General features: G+C 39.8%; 1 protein-coding gene across 4 annotated transcripts in view; it reads right to left on the bottom strand.

Annotated features, from left to right (window-relative positions):
* The window catches only part of MORC4 (MORC family CW-type zinc finger 4), a 64625-nt gene extending 42455 nt beyond the window's left edge, over positions 1-22170 (bottom strand). For 2 of the 4 annotated variants that reach the window (XM_027533788.1, XM_027533789.1), the window contains exons 1-7: positions 21876-22170; positions 21683-21755; positions 16128-16260; positions 5277-5494; positions 4369-4516; positions 1953-2085; positions 1508-1636 (exon numbers count right to left, since the gene is read on the bottom strand). In XM_027533788.1, the coding sequence (XP_027389589.1) occupies positions 1508-1636; positions 1953-2085; positions 4369-4516; positions 5277-5494; positions 16128-16260; positions 21683-21755; positions 21876-21977 (936 nt within the window). In that variant the 5' untranslated portion in view covers positions 21978-22170. Of the gene's footprint in view, positions 1-1507; positions 1637-1952; positions 2086-4368; positions 4517-5275; positions 5495-16127; positions 16261-21682; positions 21756-21875 lie in introns of those variants that run through there. The other 2 variants (XM_027533790.1, XM_027533791.1) reach the window with 2 other exon arrangements.
* Between the last annotated feature and the right edge of the window lie 283 nt (positions 22171-22453).

Raw genomic sequence — 22453 nt, 5'->3', positions numbered from 1 at the left:
TGACTCATTGGAAAAGACTCTGATGCTGGGAGGGATTGGGGGCAGGAGGAGAAGGAGACGACAGAGGATGAGATGGCTGGATGGCATCACTGACTCAATGGATGTGAGTCTGAGTGAACTCTGGGAGTTGGTGATGGACAGGGAGGCCTGGCGTGCTGCGATTCATGGGGTCGGAAGAGTCAGGCACGATTGAGCAACTGAACTGAACTGAACTGAATAGTGAATTCATTTAGCCCAAATTCTAACAGGGGAAAGTAACTAGTTTAATGGGAAGGGAGGCTGAGAAGAGCTGAGGTATATACAGAATGAACGCTTAGAAGGTATCCTGATAGAAATCCATAAGAGAAAGAAGCTGAAGGCAGAAATATAGTATATCCTGAAACAGTAGTTGAAAAGCACTTTTTTAGACTGGTTCTGTTAAACTTAAGGCACTAAGATCCCAGCTCCATACAGTGATATTATAACTAATTTACCTACAGATGCTAATGATGTTAGCTCTGGCTTTGTTAAGCTGGGTGTGTTTAGGGTGTTTTGTTTTTTTTTTTAACTTTCATAGTAGACAAGGATTAATCCATCTGCTTATGAGTAACAACCTTATGGCTATTTAAAAAGGGAACAGCATTTTCTAATTTTTGGTCAAGGGAAGAAAGACAAAGTAAGCTAGATAATGCCTCTGATAAAGTAAACAGTGTGTGAACAGGTTTCTTGGGCCAAGAGCTGAGCTTATTACTAGAAAGTAAATGACAAGAGCAATTCTTCAAAAGTACTTATGAATTCTCATCCTTTCAAACACTTGTTTGGCCCCCAAATTCATAAACAAAGATGGACCTAATTTCCATAGTTTGCCTTAAGATTCCTCAAGTGTCTGAAATTCATTCCCAAGGCAATATGGGGGCAGAAGTGAAAGTGAGTAATTAACTTCTCTGAATGGCTGCAATTATGAGAAGTACAAGGAAATCCATGTCAAATCTGTTGAAGATTTCTCTCACCCTAGGTTTCCCATCTTCTAACTTCTATCAACATAAGTCTGGACTTCTTACAGCAAAACTCATAGCCTATCCAAAAGATGAACAAATTTAAGTCAACATTTTGCAACAAATTTAAGTCAACATTTTACATATCAATTAATACGTAACAAAATTCCTGTACAAACCCAACAGCATGGATCATTCCTTACAGTAGAGATTCTCAAACTTGGTTACTCATTATAATCTGTGGAGGATTTTTAAATTAAGAAATATTTTTTTAAAAAAAGAGATTTCAGAATCTACTGAACCAGAATCTCTAAAGACTCAGGATGCTGTATTATTTTAATAATTTCCAGGTGATCTCTGATAAAACTGGTGCATAGGTTGGCTTTAGAAATATCTCCTTAGAATACAGTAAAAGAGGGCTTGTACTATAACACATTTTTTAATTGGAAAAGGAAAGATTTCTGTTTTTATGTGCCAACTTGGAAATCTAATCCTGAAGCAAAGAGGTCAGTTTCATGTAGTTGAAAGGATACTGTGAAGGTAGGTTTATATATATCATATCCTACATTGGCCAGGCTCTTGGCAATCATCTGGGTAGTCACCTTCTTCTGACGCAGAAAAATTTTCATTCGTGGCTTCATGTATAGGATGCCACAAAATGCCTATGGAACAGTGAAGGGAAAGTTATTACACAATATTGCCAATTCAACTGACATCCCCATAAAACGCTGCTAGCATCTGAGATCCCATCTGAGCAAAGATTTGGCTCAGTTTGTATACTTTGTTATTCTACATCAACTCCCATACTAAGTACTGCTGACTATATTAGCTACACTGTTTGAGTGCAGACAGTGAAAAGGAATCCGAGTATAGGGTTAAAAGGTTGTCATCTTTATAAAGTGAAATTTTGTTCTGTAATATTTTCATGTTACAGGACATCTTACCTCTCATTGTTGAAGAAAAACCACTCTTACTCACCCGTAATGAGTACTCTGTTTCTGGCAGCTCAGAGGAAACGCCACCAGTCTCTTTTTCGTCTGTGCCAAAGTCTGTTACCAGGATATCATACTGATCTGTATCAAAGTCCAACTCAGACTTTCCATCTTTATTTCTGGGTAAAAGAGAGAAGTACCAATCTAACAAAAACTGGCTCCAAAGGACAAAAATGCACTAGGAACCCAAGAGAAAAGAAACAACATGAGCCAAAACTCAGATACCTATTTCTTCCCCTGACTACCAGTTCAAAGGAACTATGTCTTACTTGCTTTGAAGATCACACAATATTTAAGGGTATTTCCGGTCTAAACAATTCTGATATGTTTCATAGAGGTGTGATACTAAGTAGCAAAGGAAAGAAAAAAAAGTCAGGTGGGGATGTTTGTGATCTGATAAATCAAATAGCTACAGCAGCTATCCTTGATGCAGGGTCTTAATATAGAATTGTCAGGTAGGTCATTCCACATGATTTCCCCCAACTGAATAAACAGATGAATCAAAATCTACTCTTTCTAACTTCAGTAATAGTATAAGGACTAGTAAGATTTCCCCAGATCTAATTCTATTTCTTAGAAGAAAAAAAAAAAGGTTGTGATAGAAACAACATATCCTTATTAGTCTTCTAGGAGATCATTTATATAATTGTCATTTAAATATAATAGTACTCATATTCCTTTCCCAAGGATATTTCTTCTCATAATCCCTTCAGGTCACTTAAATATGGTCTATTCCAAGACCCTAGGCTACATCACTAACAACTGCCAGGAGGAAAAAGGCAAGACTCATCTTTGTTACTGGAAAAAACTCCAAACAAATTATGGATTACAGAGAAAAAACATATATCAGAATAACAGTTCCCCAAATTTGTTCTGTGTAATGGCAGTCCCCCAAGATACTCTTAAATATGAAATAAAGATATAAAGTCTGTATAATCAAATAAAATTGGAGAGACAGTTTCTGATTTCCAAAGCCACCTCTAGCTCTAGGGACACCTTCTTCATACTTGAGGCTTCAGAGGCTCAGAGTTGCTGTGTTGAAAACATAGCTCCTTTTTCAGGGCTGAACCAGAGCCACTATCATACATATCCTGTATAAAGCTCAGGTCATTATAACAGTGTATTCTATATTTTCCAGGATAATCCTGATTCCTGCTACCCATCCCACTCTAACAAATGTACTCTGAGGAGATTCCTGTCCCCCATGGCCCTCACCATTCACTGTCCAAGGAAAAGAGGTCTGGAGAGACAGTTTTTTTAAAATTTGGAAACTGCATACTATATTGCTCTCTTAAATATTTTCACTGTATGTTGAAATAATGTTAGCATATTAGAGCCTCTCAGAAGTGCTATAATAAAGTTATGTGGTAAGCTCTGTTTAAGTCAGCTCTTTCCAAAGTTATTTGACCATGGAATCTTTATTTATGTAACACCTAGTACCATAAACTGAGAAACAATACACAAAGAGAAAAGTCTGCTGAAAATGCGTTTAAATCACTTGAAATGCTTCAAGAAAATGATCCTTTATAGTATAAATTATATTACTTGAGGTTTTCCTAGTAGGACACAGGAGGATGTAAATTACCTTACTTTTTTTTTTTTTAATTCAAAGTACTTTCTATATGGACCACCACAGTTTTTTAACTAAGTTTTATCCAACTAAGAAATGAGGCAAAATACTTGACCTATGGAGAAAAAGAAGAATGAATATATCTGATACTGCATGAATATATCTGATACTGTATTCTATTAAACATAAAAGTAGCACTTCTATTTTATATTAAAGGCTTTTTGGTTTCAATGGACACTACTTCATTTAACATGACAAGGTGAGACAAATGACATATCCTAAACTATTTCTAGGTAGCTTTATTAGCTCTAAACATATGACCTGAAGTCAACTTCATTATAGTTCAAATTTATCTGCTTCAAAGATTTTTCTACTTCTGATCCAACTACTCTGAAAGCACAAATACACATGTCCTTATTATTTTAAGATTGTGTTGTGCTTTGTTACCCTAAATTTTCTTCCTTATACTTCATTTTCACTGTCAAATAGGTGAAATAACTATCACTGACCTACCTCTAAACAGTGTCTTTGAATACACAATAGATATTTATAATGGATTTGGAAGATTTTAGAATAATATTGAACTATCTTGATGGTAACAGCTTCAGGATATGTATACAGGTCTCCACATTATTAAGCTGCATATTTTACCACTAAGAAGCACTGTCTCAAACAGAGCTGTGGTTCTAAGAAAGTTAAGGAAAAGTATGCAGTGAGATACAAACATGTATCAAAATTTATCTACTCTGCTTCTCTATAGAAGAGATTTATTAAAATATGCTTCGTTGTATTGCTTCTGTTTATTAGAATCTATCACTCTTGGATACCATACCTGCGGATGTTCCAAATGAGAACACGAGTGCCTTTTTTGCCTGGGATGGCATCAAACTGGGACAGCAGGTCATTTTCACTGTTGAAAATTGAATAGTTCAAGATGGCTTCTAGGCTAGGCAAGGAATCTTCAGTAATAATCATTTTTTGTAAAACCAAGTATAGTCAAAGAAAAATTATCATCTTCAGAAGATGCTATCACAGGAAGATCTGCCTTTTGGGTTGCATGTTTAGACAAAATATAGACATAAAGATATAAAGCATGAACATTACTGCTTCCGAAGAAAGGGAAGCAGGGGGAAATGCAGAAAGATTCTAGAGACTAATACCAAAATCAGTTACCCCTGCAGAATATTGCTTCAAAAATTCCATGTAAATTAAGACGGTCCTATACTTAAGAAACAGATCAAAGTCTGAGTTTTTAGACTCTTTGGAAGCAATGAGTTCAAACTTTATTGCTATACTGTCTGCGTAAAGATAACCTGGTATCTAACAAAAATAATAGCTTGCTCAGTTACAGAAAAATCAGCTATTCAGCTGTCAGATAAGCTAATGAACAGTATGTTTCTAGGAGGGTGACACAAATATACCTACTTTTAAGGGGGAAAAAGAGAGAAGGCCCCAGGAACTGTACTGTAAGAGTGGTGAGGGGGTGGAGAGAGTATATAGATCAAATCATATAACAATGAAAACTGCAAAATAACTAAAACATTTCTGTTTCTTCCAATGATCCATTTATTTTAACAATGTTTAATAGGGTGAAATTCTAGTTAAATTTAAGACATCTGAATACCTCTTTAAATATGAAAACTTTTGATAGCTGGATTTGACCTGAAGAAAGAGGTTTCTATCAAAATTGTCAGTTTAGACTAATTTTTAACTAACATTTCCCATTTCCAGAAAGGATATTGTTTTGCTGGTTGAATGGAACAATTGGTACAATAACTGCTTGGGCCTGGACGCATTCCAGATACGTCTGTGATAGGAGTCCAACAGTGAGAGTGCCCCCGTTCTTGGTGAAGACAAGAGCATCCTTTCCTAGCCGCATGGAGCCTGACTTGAAACCATTACCAAAAACTCCGATGGGACACTGGCTCTTCTTTATGACTTTATCTGTAAAGCCAAAGCTGCAATTACACAAGAAAAAAGAAATCAGAAGAAATCAGAAAGATAAAAGAGCATCCTAAGATAGGTAGGCCAAATGTTTGGCTTACAAATGAAGAACACTTGTAAAAAGTTCTTCCTTTTGGTATTTCTGGGCAAAACTATTAAGTGAAAACATAGGAAATAACCATGGGGTAATGGCACTGATTTTCCTGTGTGGTTTGTGTGTACATAAACACTTCCACTGCATTAGAGTCACATATTATAAAGGTAAAGGTAGCCTCTTTTCACTAACAGAGGCTATGGCACAGCTGCCTTTCTTGTTTAGATAAAAGAGCTCTGTTAATAGAAAAGTTAGGGGAAGATGAGCAGGGTAGTTATCTCAGAGTACACCTGAGAGAGGGTAACGAGAGTACCAGATACTGACACTAGTCAGAGGTATGAGGCAGAGTAGGCATCCCTAACCTGGTTATGTCACTCTCTAGAAATTGCAAAGTCAGAGGTTATGTATCTTGCAAATTTCAACTATTCACTCAAAGGATAACACTTCCAATTCTTACCCTCTGCTCCATCTGCTGGGACAGTTCATTGGAATGTGGCCAAGGGATAAAAATAGGTAGTTCTGCCTCTGAATATCAGCAAACAGCTGCAGTATAAAGTCTCTCGTGTTTTACTAAGGGCCTTTCACAAAGCCACCTCAACAATCTCTGCGGCCCCTTAGGATCAGCTTAATCTAGGAGCTAGATCCTTCCCCTTTCTTCTATTTCCATCCAAACACACAACAAAATGACCAAACCAAACAAAAATTAAAGACATGGAAAGCTAGAAAATAAGTATTACCTTCATATATCTTCTCTCATGACAAATAAAACTAATTTTTTAAGGACGAGTTCTCTCTAGATGGACTAAGTTTCCAAAATTGTACACTACCATCCATTCCATAAATATTTACTGAGCCCCTACTATGTCCTGTGCATCATGCTAAGCAGTGGAGACACAACTGTTAATATAAGAAACATGATTCTTGCCCTCACGGTTTACAGTGTAAGGAAAGATTTCGTATATTACAGATCAGATGTTTTTCCAACATCAGTAAAATAGATGCTTTACCTGCCATGGCTGAGCAGCTTGGCCTTGGCTCCAACTCTTTTAATTGGGGTGAAGTACAATCCCTGGGTTGGGAAGATCCCCTGGAGAAAGGAATGGCCACCCACTCTAGTATTCTTGCCTGAAGAACTCCATGGACAGAGGAGCCTGGATGGCTACAGTCCATGGGGTCACAGTCGGACACGAACTGAGTCACACACATACACACACCTGATTTCTACTTCCTGGAGGTGGGGGTTTATGTTTACTCACTAAGGAAGGAGGATCACCATTTCATTTTCAAGTGTTACAGGATACCATTGTGTCCCTTGAGATGAGACACTTTAAAAGACCTTTGTGTATCCAGCAAATAAATCCAATCACATAAAAAGGTAATTTCTAGGGTAGAACTTCCTTTGAAAATACCAAAAGAGCATTGAGCTTCTGCAGTCTATAGGCCTTAGCAATCCAGAAAGTAAACTTAAAGAAGCTGGTTAAGATTCAAGCATTCCTTTCCCTCCTGTGATAGAATTACCTAAAAACAACAGGGTTGTGAGGAGGATTAAATGTCACACTATGTGTATAATATAACTTACAAAGTAGTATTCAAACTTCAATTTTAAACTCTAGAAGTCATTCAGAATGGTCATATGCTATCATCTACTTCTACTTCAGATCTAATGCATATCTAAAACTCAGGGCTCTTTATAAACAGTAATCTTACCTACCATGTGAAATGGATCTACAGAGTTATTTGGACTTTAACCTTCTCTAATGCTACCAAGAAAATAATGCTTTATTTTCTTGGGCTCCAAAATCAGATGGGGACTGCAGCCATGAAATTAAAAGACGCTTGCTCCTTGGAAGAAAAGCTATGACCAACCTAGACGACATACTAAAAAGCAGAGACATCACTTTGCTGACAAAGGTCCGTCTAGTCAAAGCTATGGTTTTTCCAGTAGTCATGTATGGATGTGAGAGTTGGACCATAAAGAAAGCTGAGTGCTGAAGAAATGATGCTTTTGTACTGTGGTGTTGGAGAAGACTCTCGAGAGTCCCTTGGACAGCAAGGAGATCATACCAGTCAATCCTAAAAGAAATTAGCCCTGAATATTCATTGGAAGGACTGATGCTGAAGCTGAAACTCCAATACTCTGGCCACCTGATGCGATGAACTGACTCATTGGAAAAGACCATGATGCTAGGAAATACTGAAGGCAGGAAGAGAGGGGGATGACAGAGGATGAGATGGCTGGACAGCATCACTGACTTGATGGACATGAGTTTGAGCAAGCTGTGGGAGTTGGTGATGGACAGGGAAGCCTGGTGCACTGCAGTCCATGGGGCTGCAAAGAGTCAGACATGACTGAGCGACAGAACTGAACTGAATTCTACCTAAGCTTCAATTAGGTGGTCAAGGGAAAGTGGTGAAAATAGGGAGATTATATTGCTTCTTTAATTTCCTTACCATTTCTGCTTGTTCTGCCATCTATCATCTTTTCCCCTTCATAACTATAAACTTTCATTGTATTTTAGCTTATATGGTGGTGGTGGTGAAGTTGCTAAGTCATGTCCGACCCTTGTGACCCCATGGACCATAGCCTGCCAGTCTCCTCTGTTCATGGGATTTCCCAGGCAAAAATACTGGAGTGGGTTGCCATTTTATCCTCCAGGGGACCTTCCCAACCCAGGGATCAAACCTGGGTCTCCTGCATTGCAGGCATATTCTTTACCGACTAAGACTACCTAAGGTTGAAAAGATAGGTAGTGGGGCAGGGCAAGAACCAGAAATGCCAAAGGATAAGAACGAGATGAGAGGAGCTGGATGCTCTCAGTTTGTTTTTGTTGTTACGTTACCCTTAACTCTTCCTCTGTGTTCTTTTATTCCACTTGCATTCCCGTATTAGGTTTTCTATTTAACTGAAAAATCTCAGAATACATGCCAGATACCAATCAAATCGCTGCCTAACATAAATGTATTCACAATAAATAACAGAATTGTAGGAATGAATCTTATATAGTTTGGTATGTGTGTTAGTCGCTCAGTTGTTTCCAAGTCTTTGAGACTTCATGGCCTGTAGCCCACCAGGCTCCTGTGTCCATGGAATTCTCTGAGCAATGATACTGGAGTGGGTAGCCGTTCTCTTCTCCAGGGGATCTTCCTGACCCAGGGATTGAACCCAGGTCTCCTGTATTACAAGCAGATTCTTTAATTTTCCATAGACATTTTGTCTTAGGTGGTTTCTCTTCACCAAGTAAGTCCTATTCTATCTCCTTAATAAAATAGACAACAGTATTTACACACCAAGTGGGCTCTGTGAGTGGAATCCAGGAAAATAGCAGCTTCTTTCCAAGTTCCTTAAAAAAAGTCAACTCTAGAATCTAGAGAGGTAAATTTAAACTGGGACTCTGATCAATTAAAAAAAAAAAAAAAACCTTAGCAAATTCATGGACATAAAAGGGAAAGTACTGCTGTTCTCTAAATGTACTGGTGATATAATGTGTAGCATAAAATAATGAAAGGATACTAAACATACTGCTATTCTCTGGCTGTTGTTCTAGAAGAACAGACCTATTAGGAAATACACTTCTTAAAAGAGGTTTTCCAACAAAGGCAGCCGAATATAGACTAGTTGGTTCACACACTATCCCCATAAGCTAAACAGAATTAATTTTGAACCTTAAAGGAATTTAATGATAGGCTTTTTCTTTTTACCTTAATTTTCATGAGATTTTGTATTTATGGCAGAAACTGTTGCTTACTTACATAACTATTTTATTAGCCTGAAAATATAAGGGTAGCATAAAAAGTTGGAAAATGTGAATAAGATTATAATAAATGTTATAAGTCAAATAGAATTTCTGTAGGCTTAATGATTTTGCATGATTACCTCCGTTATTTTTTCCAAATACAAAAGAATATGACCCCCAAACAGAAAAATTAATATACTTAATAAAAGTTTTCAATGCTACCTCTAATATTCAACTATTTTAGAACAAATTGTGGTACATGGAATTCCTGGCTAGAAGTTAGAATTGGACTAAATAATCTCTTTTAAATAAATGGGACCTTCTAACTGATTCAAGTTTGTTTCAAGATATGATCAGAAATAAAGTCCAATACATATAATTATACTTAATCCAGGACTCATTTTTTTTTTCTAATTTTATTTTATTTTTAAACTTTACATAATTGTATTAGTTTTGCCAAATATCAAAATGAATCCGCCACAGGTATACATGTGTTCCCCATCCTGAACCTTCCTCCCTCCTCCCTCCCCATACCATCCCTCTGGGTCATCCCATTGCACTAGCCCCAAGCATCCAGTATCGTGCATCGAACCTGGACTGGCAACTCGTTTCTTACATGATATTTTACATGTTTCAATGCCATTCTCCCAAATCTTCCCACCCTCTCCCTCTCCCACAGAGTCCATAAGACTGTTCTATACATCAGTGTCTCTTTTGCTGTCTCGTACACCAGGTTATTGTTACCATCTTTCTAAATTCCATATATATGCGTTAGTATACTGTATTTATGTTTTTCCTTCTGGCTTACTTCACTCTGTATAATAGGCTCCAGTTTCATCCACCTCATTAGAACTGATTCAAATGTATTCTTTTTAATGGCTGAGTAATACTCCATTGTGTATATGTACCACTGCTTTCTTATCCATTCATCTGCTGATGGACATCTAGGTTGCTTCCATGTCCTGGCTATTATAAACAGTGCTGCGATGAACACTGGGGTACACGTGTCTCTTTCCCTTCTGGTTTCCTCAGTGTGTATGCCCAGCAGTGGGATTGCTGGATCATAAGGCAGTTCTATTTCCAGTTTTTTAAGGAATCTCCACACTGTTCTCCATAGTGGCTGTACTAGTTTGCATTCCCACCAACAGTGTAAGAGGGTTCCCTTTTCTCCACACCCTCTCCAGCATTTATTATTTGTAGACTTTTGGATCGCAGCCATTCCGACTGGTGGGAAATGGTACCTCATAGTGGTTTTGATTTGCATTTCTCTGATAATGAGTGATGTTGAGCATCTTTTCATGTGTTTGTTAGCCATCTGTATGTCTTCTTTGGAGAAATGTCTATTTAGTTCTTTGGCCCATTTTTTGATTGGGTCATTTATTTTTCTGGAGTTGAGCTGTAGGAGTTGCTTGTATATTTTTGAGATTAGTTGTTTGTCAGTTGCTTCATTTGCTATTATTTTCTCCCATTCTGAAGGCTGTCTTTTCACCTTGCTAATAGTTTCCTTTGATGTGCAGAAGCTTTTAAGGTTAATTAGGTCCCATTTGTTTATTTTTGCTTTTATTTCCAATATTCTGGGAGGTGGGTCATAGAGGATCCTGCTGTGATGTATGTCAGAGAGTGTTTTGCCTATGTTCTCCTCTAAGAGTTTTATAGTTTCTGGTCTTATGTTTAGATCTTTGATCCATTTTGAGTTTATTTTTGTGTATGGTGTTAGAAAGTGGTCTAGTTTCATTCTTTTACAAGTGGTTGACCAGATTTCCCAGCACCACTTGTTAAAGAGATTGTCTTTAATCCATTGTATATTCTTGCTTCCTTTGTCAAAGATAAGGTGTCCATATGTGCGTGGATTTATCTCTGGGCTTTCTATTTTATTCCATTGATCAATATTTCTGTCTTTGTGCCAGTACCATACTGTCTTGATAACTGTGGCTTTGTAGTAGAGCCTGAAGTCAGGTAGGTTGATTCCTCCAGTTCCATTTTTCTTTCTCAAGATCGCTTTGGCTATTCGAGGTTTTTTGTATTTCCATACAAATTGTGAAATTATTTGTTCTAGCTCTGTGAAGAATACTGTTGGTAGCTTGATAGGGATTGCATTGAATCTATAAATTGCTTTGGGTAGTATACTCATTTTCACTATATTGATTCTTCCAATCCATGAACATGGTATATTTCTCCATCTATTAGTGTCCTCTTTGATTTCTTTCACCAGTGTTTTATAGTTTTCTATATATAGGTCTTTAGTTTCTTTAGGTAGATATATTCCTAAGTATTTTATTCTTTCCGTTGCAATGGTGAATGGAATTGTTTCCTTAATTTCTCTTTCTGTTTTCTCATTATTAGTGTATAGGAATGCAAGGGATTTCTGTGTGTTGATTTTATATCCTGCAACTTTACTATAGTCATTGATTATTTCTAGTAATTTTCTGGTGGAATCTTTAGGGTTTTCTATGTAGAGGATCATGTCATCTGCAAATAGTGAGAGTTTTACTTCTTATTTTCCAATTTGGATTCCTTTTATTTCTTTTTCTGCTCTGATTGCTGTGGCCAAAACTTCCAAAACTATGTTGAATAGTAATGGTGAAAGTGGGCACCCTTGTCTTGTTCCTGACTTTAGAGGAAATGCTTTCAATTTTTCACCATTGAGGATAATGTTTGCTGTGGGTTTGTCATATATAGCTTTTATTATGTTGAGGTATGTTCCTTCTATTCCTGCTTTCTGGAGAGTTTTTATCATAAATGGATGTTGAATTTTGTCAAAGCCTTTCTCTGCATCTATTGAGATAATCATATGGTTTTTATTTTTCAATTTGTTAATGTGGTGTATTACATTGATTGATTTGCGGATATTGAAGAATCCTTGCATCCCTGGGATAAAGCCCACTTGATCATGGTGTATGATCTTTTTAATGTGTTGTTGGATTCTGATTGCTAGAATTTTGTTAAGGATTTTTGCATCTATGTTCATCAGTGATATTGGCCTGTAGTTTTCTTTTTTTGTGGGATCTTTGTCAGGTTTTGGTATTAGGGTGATGGTGGCCTCATAGAATGAGTTTGGAAGTTTACCTTCCTCTGCAATTTTCTGGAAGAGTTTGAGCAGGATAGGTGTTAAATTTTTGGTAGAATTCAGCTGTGAAGCCATCTGGACCGGGGCTTTTGTTTGCTGGAAGATTTTTGATTACAGTTTCAATTTCCGTGCTTGTGATGGGTCTGTTAAGATTTTCTATTTCTTCCTGGTCCAGTTTTGGCAAGTTGTACTTTTCTAAGAATTTGTCCATTTCTTCCACGTTGTCCATTTTATTGGCATATAATTGTTGATAGTAGTCTCTTATGATCCTTTGTATTTCTGTGTTGTCTGTTGTGATCTCTCCATTTTCATTTCTAATTTTGTTGATTTGATTTTTCTCCCTTTGTTTCTTGATGAGTCTGGCTAATGGTTTGTCAATTTTATTTATCCTTTCAAAGAACCAGCTTTTGGTTTTGTTGATTTTTGCTATGGTCTCTTTTGTTTCTTTTGCATTTATTTCTGCTCTAATTTTTAAGATTTCTTTCCTTCTACTAACCCTGGGGTTCTTCATTTCTTCCTTTTCTAGTTGCTTTAGGTGTAGAGTTAAGTTATTTATTTGACTTTTTTCTTGTTTCTTGAGGTGTGCCTGTATTGCTATGAACTTTCCCCTTAGGACTGCTTTTACCGTGTCCCACAGGTTTTGGGTTGTTGTGTTTTCATTTTCATTCGTTTCTATGCAAATTTTTATTTCTTTTTTGATTTCTTCTGTGATTTGTTGGTTATTCAGCAGCGTGTTGTTCAGCCTCCATATGTTGGAATTTTTAATAGTTTTTCTCCTGTAATTGAGATCTAATCTTACTGCATTGTGGTCAGAAAAAATGCTTGGAATGATTTCTATTTTTTTGAATTTACCAAGGCTAGCTTTATGGCCCAGGATGTGATCTATCCTGGAGAAGGTTCCATGTGCGCTTGAGAAAAAGGTGAAATTCATTGTTTTGGGATGAAATGTCCTATAGATATCAATTAGGCAGGACTCATTTTTTAAATTCTCTAAAATTAAACAGACTTGTGGTTGCCAAGGAGAGGAGGAGGGAGGTATTGGGATTTGGGGATCAGCAGATGCAAACTGATATACATAGAATGGATGAACAAGTCCTATTGTATAGCACAGGGAATTATATTCAATATCCTGTGATAAACCATCATGGTTTATCACATATATACATATATATATATATATGTATATATGTATGTATAACTGAGCCAGGTTGCTGTACAGCAGAAATTAACACGTTATAAACAAACTACATTTCAATACAAATTTTTTAAATTCTCTAAAATTAATTTTTAAATATGAGGAACAACTGCCCAGCTCAAATTAGTGGGAAACATATTTGGCATGAGAATGTCAAAAAAATCCTATGGTTACTATAGTTTCTGCCTGTTTTGTTCCTTGTGAAGGAAGCAAAATTTTGAATGAATGATATTCATCTTTTATATCTGAACTCAAATGTCATTTCTACATGGTCATCTTTTTTGATTCCATAGACTAGATTAGATCCCTCTGCTATATACTCTCATAGAAACTACTTTTCCTTCACAGCACTTAAACCACTAGTAGAATAACCTATGTAGTTGTACTACTAGTCAATTATTTTGTATCTTTTTCACTAAACTGCCAGCCCCTTGACAACAAGGATCATGTCTGTCTGGTTCACCCCTTTATCTCCAGTGACTCTCACATAGGTAGGTGTTCAGTAAAAATTTGGTGAAAGAATCTAGAACAAAAGAGACAGTGTTAGTCACTAAGTTGTGTCTGACTCTTTGCGACCCCATGGACTGTAGCCCGCCAGGCTCCTCTGTCCATGTCATTCTCTAGGCAAGAATACTGGAATGGGTTGCCATTACCTTATCCAAGGGATCTCCCTAATCAGGGATTGAACTCAGGTGTCCTGCATTGCAGGCAGATTCTTTACCATCTGAGCCACCAGGGAAGCCCAGAACAAAAGTTGTTGCAATTACTGTTGCAATTATTTTGAAGCCATCCTCTTCCCTTCTTCCTGCCTTATAATTGTAAGCACCAACTCTCACATATCTAGTTCCACAAACAAAATAGAAGGTGGTAAGATTCATTGTGCCCACTATTTGACACCCATATCACTAGGATAATGTGTGGTGGGAAGGAATCAATAAGAAGATAAGTGATTTTAGGAACAAAACTAGTACATACAGATTTAGACATAAATATTTTGGTTCCACCCCACCTAAAATCCTATTTTTCATAATATAAAATATTAACTTTAGGTGATAAAAGTGAGGCTGTAAGTTCAAAAATAGGGCCAACTCCATACCTTCACCAACATACTGGCCATGTTCTTATTTCACTTCTAGAAGCTTTCCCCAGATATTCTTTTAATTATGAGGATCTGAGACATATGGTACACAGATTGCTGACTGGTAAAATATAACCAACTTTATAATTGGTTATGCCCAAATTTCACTTGTTTGATGACTCAAAAAGATTTCCCTAGAAACAGGGTTAGAGAATTAGAATACCTTCAAAGAGAACTATAACCAAATAAATCTCTTCCATTTTTATAGTTCAGAGCCCTTTCCCTCCTCCACTGGTACTCATGCTTCACACACTAGTGCAGGAAGCCACATGGAGAGTGCTGCTACTGCTGCTGCTAAGTCGCTTCAGTCGTGTCCGACTCTGTGTGACCCCATAGACGGCAGCCCACCAGGCTCCCCCATCCCTGAGATTCTCCAGGCAAGAACACTGGAGTGGGTTGCCATTTCCTTCTCCAATGCATGAAAGGGAAAAGTGAAAGTGAAGTCACTCAGTCGTGTCCGACCCTCAGCGACCCCATGGACTGCAGCCTTCCAGGCTCCTCCATCCATGGGATTTTCCAGGCAAGGGCACTGGAGTGGGGTGCCATTGCCTTCTCCACACATGGAGAGTAATAAACCTCATTTGCTCAAAAAGGAAGCAAGAAGGAAAGAGTTAAGGAAGCTCTCATCTTTCACTGAGTGATATATGAAGATAATAAAGTACAAACTTACATTCTTAATTACAAACCTTTTAAAGTAATTAAATGAATTGACACTGGCAACAGAAATCTATATTACCAGCTTCAGCAGTTAGAAAAGAGAATTTCCTGACTGTAATTCTTCTGCAAAACTTTCAAAGATTATGTGTATGACGTCTTCTGTATCTTTTGTGGGGCTTGATTATACCTGGGAATGTCCATGGTTCTAATCTATAAACTGTTATAATGCCAATACTCTAAGAGTAATGCCAATATTCGCTCTAAGAGTGAATTTAAGTTAATACAAATTGGAGAAGGTCTCAGATCAATGAAGACCTCCAGGTCTTTAACCTTGCTGTTCTTTTTGCCTGGACTCTCACCCTTGCCCCCTTGTACCTTTACCTCATTAAATTCTACTAATCACCCCTTAGATCTCAGCCTAAACATCATCTCATCTAAGAGGCTTTGCCTGACCTTCTGGATCAGATAGGGCTCCCCTGATGAGTTATCTCATTGCATCCTATACTTTTCTATCATCATACCTATGATTTTTTGTTATGATTAATACTTGACTGTCTGAATTGCCAGCTAGACTCTAGTCTAGACTCTAGACTCTAGTCCCATGAGGTCAGGAAGAGTGTCCTGTGTCCTGGCACATAACAGCTGCTCAATAAACATTTGTTGAATGAATTAAAAGGAAGGAAAATATTAAAAGAAAATTATTAAGCCTTAAATAGAGTTCATGAACTCAAGACAAGAGAAAAAGAATGAAGGTATCTTTACCTGAGCATTCGGTGTAGTTTATGAGGTGTCATCCCACATCCATCATCAGTAAAGGTCAAACAAGTTTTATTCTTGACCTCTTCAACATCTATAAAGACCGTCCTGGCGGATACATCTGGATCTACAGCATTATCTGCAAAAGGTAGAAATCTGTGATATTAGATCTCTTTTTCTAATATTCTATTAAAATCTCTAGTTCAGTGCCCCTAAGACATAGAAACTGTCATTTATTCCCTTCATGTGAATGTCCCAGAAGGTGAGCAGGGAGCATTAATGGTATGGGGGAAGAAAGGTTTGACAGCAGATGGGTTTATGAAGCTGATTTCTAGATTTCATACAATGACTGATGTGCAATCTGCCTTTTTCTCTTCAAACTTCACGGATTATGGGAAAAGTAAGTCCTCCATATACAAAGCATTTTGCCCCATTTTTGTCTTATTAACTTCTTATCTTTTAGCCACTTTACTGCTCACAGACATATACAGTAAAGGGTGGTTATGGAGAAGAGTCGAATCTGCAACTTTGTTACAAATAGATACACACCACACACATTAGAGTTTATTGCGAAGATTTTATTTTTTACTTTTCTTTTATATCACCTCCTCCATTAAAGAACACAGATATTATCACCATCCCCATTTATAGTATGAGAGGCACTGAAAGAGTTTAAAACCAAAACACTAACTGCCTGCCTAGATCCAAACGATGTAACAAGCATGCTTAGAAGAGTGAGTCTGCTTAGGTATTCTGTAATAGTCTTGAAGGTGAGACTGTCTAATTCTCATTAAATGGAGAACATAGAATTAAAGTAGGGAAAAATATATAGAAAGTTTTACAATTCTTTCTGGGTTAGGTCTTCACAATGGGTTATTTATCCAAGAATCCAAAGACATCAAATATAGCCATATTCTAATATATGTGCCATGTCTGCAACCCCAGGGGATGACATTAGCTAAATAGTCACATCTTTTTGCCACAGGTGCCAGTTTACATAATTGCCAGTCATCGACACACGTGGTACAAAAGTCTCATTAGGGCTCACTGGCTGGAGTGGGAGGGCAGTTTGTGCAATCTGTTGGACTGGTGCCTCAAGCACTCCTGCCTTTACTGGCTCTTTAAACAAGACAAAGGCCTTCCCTCCCACCCACTCCCCTTTCCCTGGGATCCTACATTGATTTACTGATACCGTGTGGCTGGGCTGGGAGATCTGGGTGGGGTTCTGGTTGTATATTCATCCCACTACCAATGTTCAAATCATGGCAGTTCTTTGTGGGGAACATCACTTAGCAAGAGAAGTGTTGCACATATTCAAAATACCAGTTTTTGTAACACAATTAACAGTATCAGTTACAACCACTTAAATGTGTGGAATGTCCATCAAACGAAACAAGACAGATTAATTTCAAGGGCCACAATGGTGTTGCCAGAATTACTGATAAAACTGTCACTGACTGTAACCCAGAAAGTCTTAACAGCATTAGGGCATCACGGATAGCCCCAGAAGGGGATTCAAAGGTCTGATAGAGTCAATCTTTAAGGACTACGTGGGGCCAAGCCTTGTGTCATGTGATAAATCAAGTGGACCAACTTTTGGCAGGAATTGTTAAGTCTGACATGCAATAGTGCCTTTATCAGAAAGACAGTGTTTTACTTTGTAATAAAAGGCAGCAGGTTTTTTTCTTTAACTGACAGGATTCAGGATTGTGAAGGCACCTACATTGTTTCAAAAAACTACTTGGCAAGTAGGCCTTGAATTGTTTTAGAACCTATCAATCACGGCTACTGGCAGTCAAGGCCATTGAGACTGATGCCCTTAACTTGTCAACCAACAGGACATCATTTCTACTTTGAACACTTGGGACATAGAGGGATTTTTTTCCCCTAACACTTAATGAACATTTACAATTCAAACATATAATGCATATCAATTCCAATTCTGCATTTATATAACCATATAGTCAATGAACCAGCTTGCAAGCCTCTCACAAAAATCACTCCCCGCCCCCCCAGCCCCCGGTTTTATTGTCAATTTCGCCCAAACTTTACTAGGTGCTTTTTTTAAAACAGAAACCTACAAACAGTTTTAAGGTAACAACCAGGAGCAGCTAGAAATTTTATCTCCTTGGCTGGAAGTGGGTAGAATACAAGGGGGAGAGGGCACAGCAGAGGCCAGGGTCAACTGGGGCAGCAGGGGAAAAGAGATCAGCAGACAGACCAGCAGCAGTAAGCACAGCTTTGCACTTATTTTTGGTTTTAAGTAGCCTTCCACTTGGCCTCAACAAATGAAGTTTTAATAACAGGTTGGCCTCAATAGATGAACTTATAATAAAAAAGGTACCAATCTGGCAGCTGGTTTCAATTTCTGTTTAACCTTTCAAATGTTATCAACACATAGCACATGCTATCAAATCTTACGGAATCTATCTTCTCCCATGGCCCAGCCCACCTGGCCTATGACCAGGCAGGGTAGAGAGAACTCCTATTCAACTCCCTTGGCCCACCACTTAGGTGAGAGCTACACTACCAAATCCTGGGATGTCCTTATCCCCTCACTTGGCTCACACAGTCTCCTGTGCTCTCAGATCCCAAATAATCTCTTAACCTAGCCCATGGTACCCTCAGTGGGAGGACTCTAACTCCCCTCAGCCACCATGTAGGTAACAGCATGAGAAACCAAGTCTCAGGGACTTTATGTTATCCCCTAACCATGTGACTGACCCGTGGTCTAAAAAAAATCATAACTGAACCTTCACAGCTCATTCTAACCTGGGAGGCAATGAGAAAGTGTCCCATGACAGCATCCCTGGAGAGACAGGATGGCGAGTGGGAGATAGCTGGTTTTGATATAGCTCTTCCACCCATCCCCTCCTGTTCCAGGTGAATGGCCTATGACAATTCCTGCAAGGTTGTCAGGGCCAAGCTGTGGCCCTCCCAGACATCCAGGAAGTATCTAAAACTGCTCTCATCTAAAATTAAGGTCATCATCTTCTGACACAAGCTTATTCTTCCTCTCTCCTCTCTCTCATACACACAAACACACACACAGTGTCAGCATTCAAATGACAAGTTTGAAATATGAAAGTCATTTTTTGTCCCTCTCTCTTTCTTACACTATACACCCCTAGTCTCTCTTACATCTTCATATTTCTATTTCCATTGTCACTTTCTTAGTTTACAGTCTGTTCCCTCTCATCTGCATTGTTGTGGTAACCTCCTATCTAGTCCTTCAAAGCCTTGTCCCTCTTTGCTCCCATTCATCTTATACAATGTTGCAAGATTAACTTTCCCTAAGCACAGCTCTGACCACAATATTCCCTTGATCAGAAAACTTCAGATTAAAAGCCCAAGTACCCGAGCCTCCCGGTCTCATTTTGGTCACAGCTCACCATTCTAACTTCATTCCCTACTTAGTACTTAGGGGTAAAAAGACCTGCATTTAAGTCCTGGGTCTGCCACTTAATAAACACACAATCATGGAAAAGTCAACTAAATTATCTGAGCCTATGTATCCTTATCTACAAGATGAGAATAATGATGACAATGGTGATGCTGCTGCTATTTACCCCAAAAGGTATAGTTAAAAATATATTTGTGAAAGCTCCATGTAAACTCTCTAAGGACCTATAGTTTTAACTCTTCATGACATCCATGTTCCAATTAAACTCAGCTACTCAGTATTCTTCATGACTTTGTGGATGCAGTTGTTCCTTTTGCTTGGAATGCCCTCCCTCCCCACACCCATGCCCACATGTCCCAATCCTTCAAATCTCAGCTCAAATGTCACCTCTCCAAAGCCTTTCCTAACTCTCCTTTTCCTGGTAAGCTGGATGTCACCCCTCCTTCCTTTGGACTCCCACCGTACCCAATGTGTCCATCTTTGCCGATATATCACTTTCTGTTTTGCAGTTATACAAAGAATAAACCTCTGTACATGTTTTCTCTCCCCTACTAGAAGATGAACCTATGCTGTATTCATTTTTGTATCTACCACAGTGAATGCTCAATAAATATTTATCAAATGAATGGTTCACCAGAAAATTAATGCATAAGTGGAGAAGAAAACTACTGAAGGAAAATCTAAAGTGAAAGCTTCAGATTACTAGTTAACACTTTGCTCTCCCTTTTCTCTATTATTAATATGACAGATAGTTGTGACTGGTTTTAATTTGTGTTGGTATCTATGTGTGCAGGCATGTGTGTGTATGTATATAATACACCTGTATACTTGCACTTGTATGGGTCAGCTTAGACAGGAATTAGGTTCTTTAAGTTAATGCTTAAGGCAAAAATCATATATATTCAAAACTACAAATGAACACTTTAAAAATCACCCATCAAGTTCAGTACACAGCACAGCATAGGTATACATGGTTCTGCACAGTGCTACTGTGAGGGAACAAGCTTCTGTCTCTCATTTCTCACTAAGTAAATTGGTGGCTTTCCCCTCTTTTTCTCTTTTGTAAATCACATGCACCTAGATCTCACTCCACTGAGAATTTCCCTCAAGGCATGGTGCAAAATCTTAAAAATACAGTCCCTGTTCTCTAGGATTCAAAACGGGGCAATGTCAGTTTTTCTCCTTCACCTTCTAACGAACAGTCATACATATTGTAAGCATTCTGTGTTACTGTGAAAATAATCACCCTAGTTCCCCATCACCCTTGCAAGTATCTCTCCTGCTGCCCACTGACTTCTCGCTCAAGACAATTCACACTGCAGGGCCACAGCGATTGCTTAAGTGGAGCCTGGGGCTCATTTGGGGGAGCTTTGAAACCATTTTCAAGATTCTGTTCTGTGCTACTTTGCCCCAGAAACACCTTGCCATAATTTTTGAAACATTTGCAATGTGCTCGGTATGCTTCTGCCATTTTGTCCAGGAATGTTTTTCTTCTTTGCTTTCCACACAGTATTTAGCACACTACTGCAAAAGCTGGTGTACTTGGCTTCAAGGGATCAACTGAAAACGCTTTAAAAGCAAACATCGGTGGAGCGAGAGGTTAAGTGCTCAGTTATTCATTCCAGCGGTGCGAGGGCGCTCTTGGATCGCGGACCCAGCGCTCCACAGTCGCAGGGAGCCAAATGCACTCGTGTCATCTCTTAAGAGATGTCCCATCATTCCCAGACTCTCTGGTCCCAAAAGTTAAAGAACTCCGTTTTCCAGACTTTTCTTCATGCCCCTTTGCTAGCCTGGCGCCCTCCGTGTGTCGCTGGCCCCCGTGGAGCCCAGCTGCCTCGGGGCCCGAAATTTGTGTGCATCTCCTTTTGATTATTAACTAAGCTACCCTAAAGCGCCTGGAACGTCACGGGCCAGAGAGAAAAACCATACGGGACTAACTCTTGGGTCACATCTTGTTTCCTCAGCTTTATCTGCGGAACTTCGTCCCTGGCGACGGAGCCGACCCCCTCCGCCGCCTGCGAAGCCGAGACCGGTCCCGACGCCCCCACCCCTGCCCCGGCCCTCCCCACGCGGCTCTGCACATTCCTCTCGCGTCCCCGGTACCACGTTGGCACCTCTGCCTCGGGCGATCGCGGCCAGGCCCGCCCTCGCCACTCACCTAGCAGCTCCGCGATGGCACTGAAGGGTCGCGTGTGGCTGCTGGAGTTGCTCTGTAGGTAGCGAGGGCTCATCTGGGGGCGAGAGAAGGTCCCGTCCCGAGTGAGGCCTCGGCCCGCCGGGCCTTCCCCGCGCGCCCCCCGCAGCCCCGGGGCCCGCGCGCGCGCGTCCGCCCCCTCGGGCCCCCGACCTACCGTGCTCAAGCGGATCCCAAAGGCCTGCGGGCCGCTGCCCGGCCTGGCCAGCGCGCTACCCGGCGCGCCAGGGCCCGCGGGGGCCCCTCGGTACAGGAGCATTTTTTTGGCCGCCAGGATACTCTTTTGCCGCTGCCGGACTACTCGCCCGGCCGTCCGGGACTGGCTCTCGCTTGCTCCCACCCGCAGCTGGCGGGGGCGGGGCGCGCTACAGCCACCTGTCCGGGGCGGGAGGGGTGAGGCCGGCAGAGCCGCGCAGTGGCCCCGCCCTGTCAGCACCTCTCCCAACCCGCAGACTGCCGAGCCGGCAGCGGGGCCGTACAGAAATATGGCGACCTCCTGACAGCCGCTCCTTGATCCCCGCCCCTAATTAATTCTTGGCGTTTGCCATAGGCCAGGACGCCGAGCGGGAAAGCGCGGGGGGGAGGGGGCGGGCGCATGGGGAGGGGCAGGAATAAGGCGAGGGGAGGGAGAGGGTGTAGGGATTTCTGGAAGAGTCCCAGTTCGGAGGCATGACTAACGGGCAGGATAAGACAAGTCTTAGAAGTTCTGAAAACTACAGTTTTGCTATCTGGGGA

This window comes from Bos indicus x Bos taurus, chromosome X, assembly GCF_003369695.1.
Source record: "Bos indicus x Bos taurus breed Angus x Brahman F1 hybrid chromosome X, Bos_hybrid_MaternalHap_v2.0, whole genome shotgun sequence".
NCBI lineage: Eukaryota > Metazoa > Chordata > Mammalia > Artiodactyla > Bovidae > Bos > Bos indicus x Bos taurus.
The sequence above is the reverse complement of the archived record's forward strand: the minus strand, read 5'-3'. Positions and strand labels throughout refer to the sequence as shown.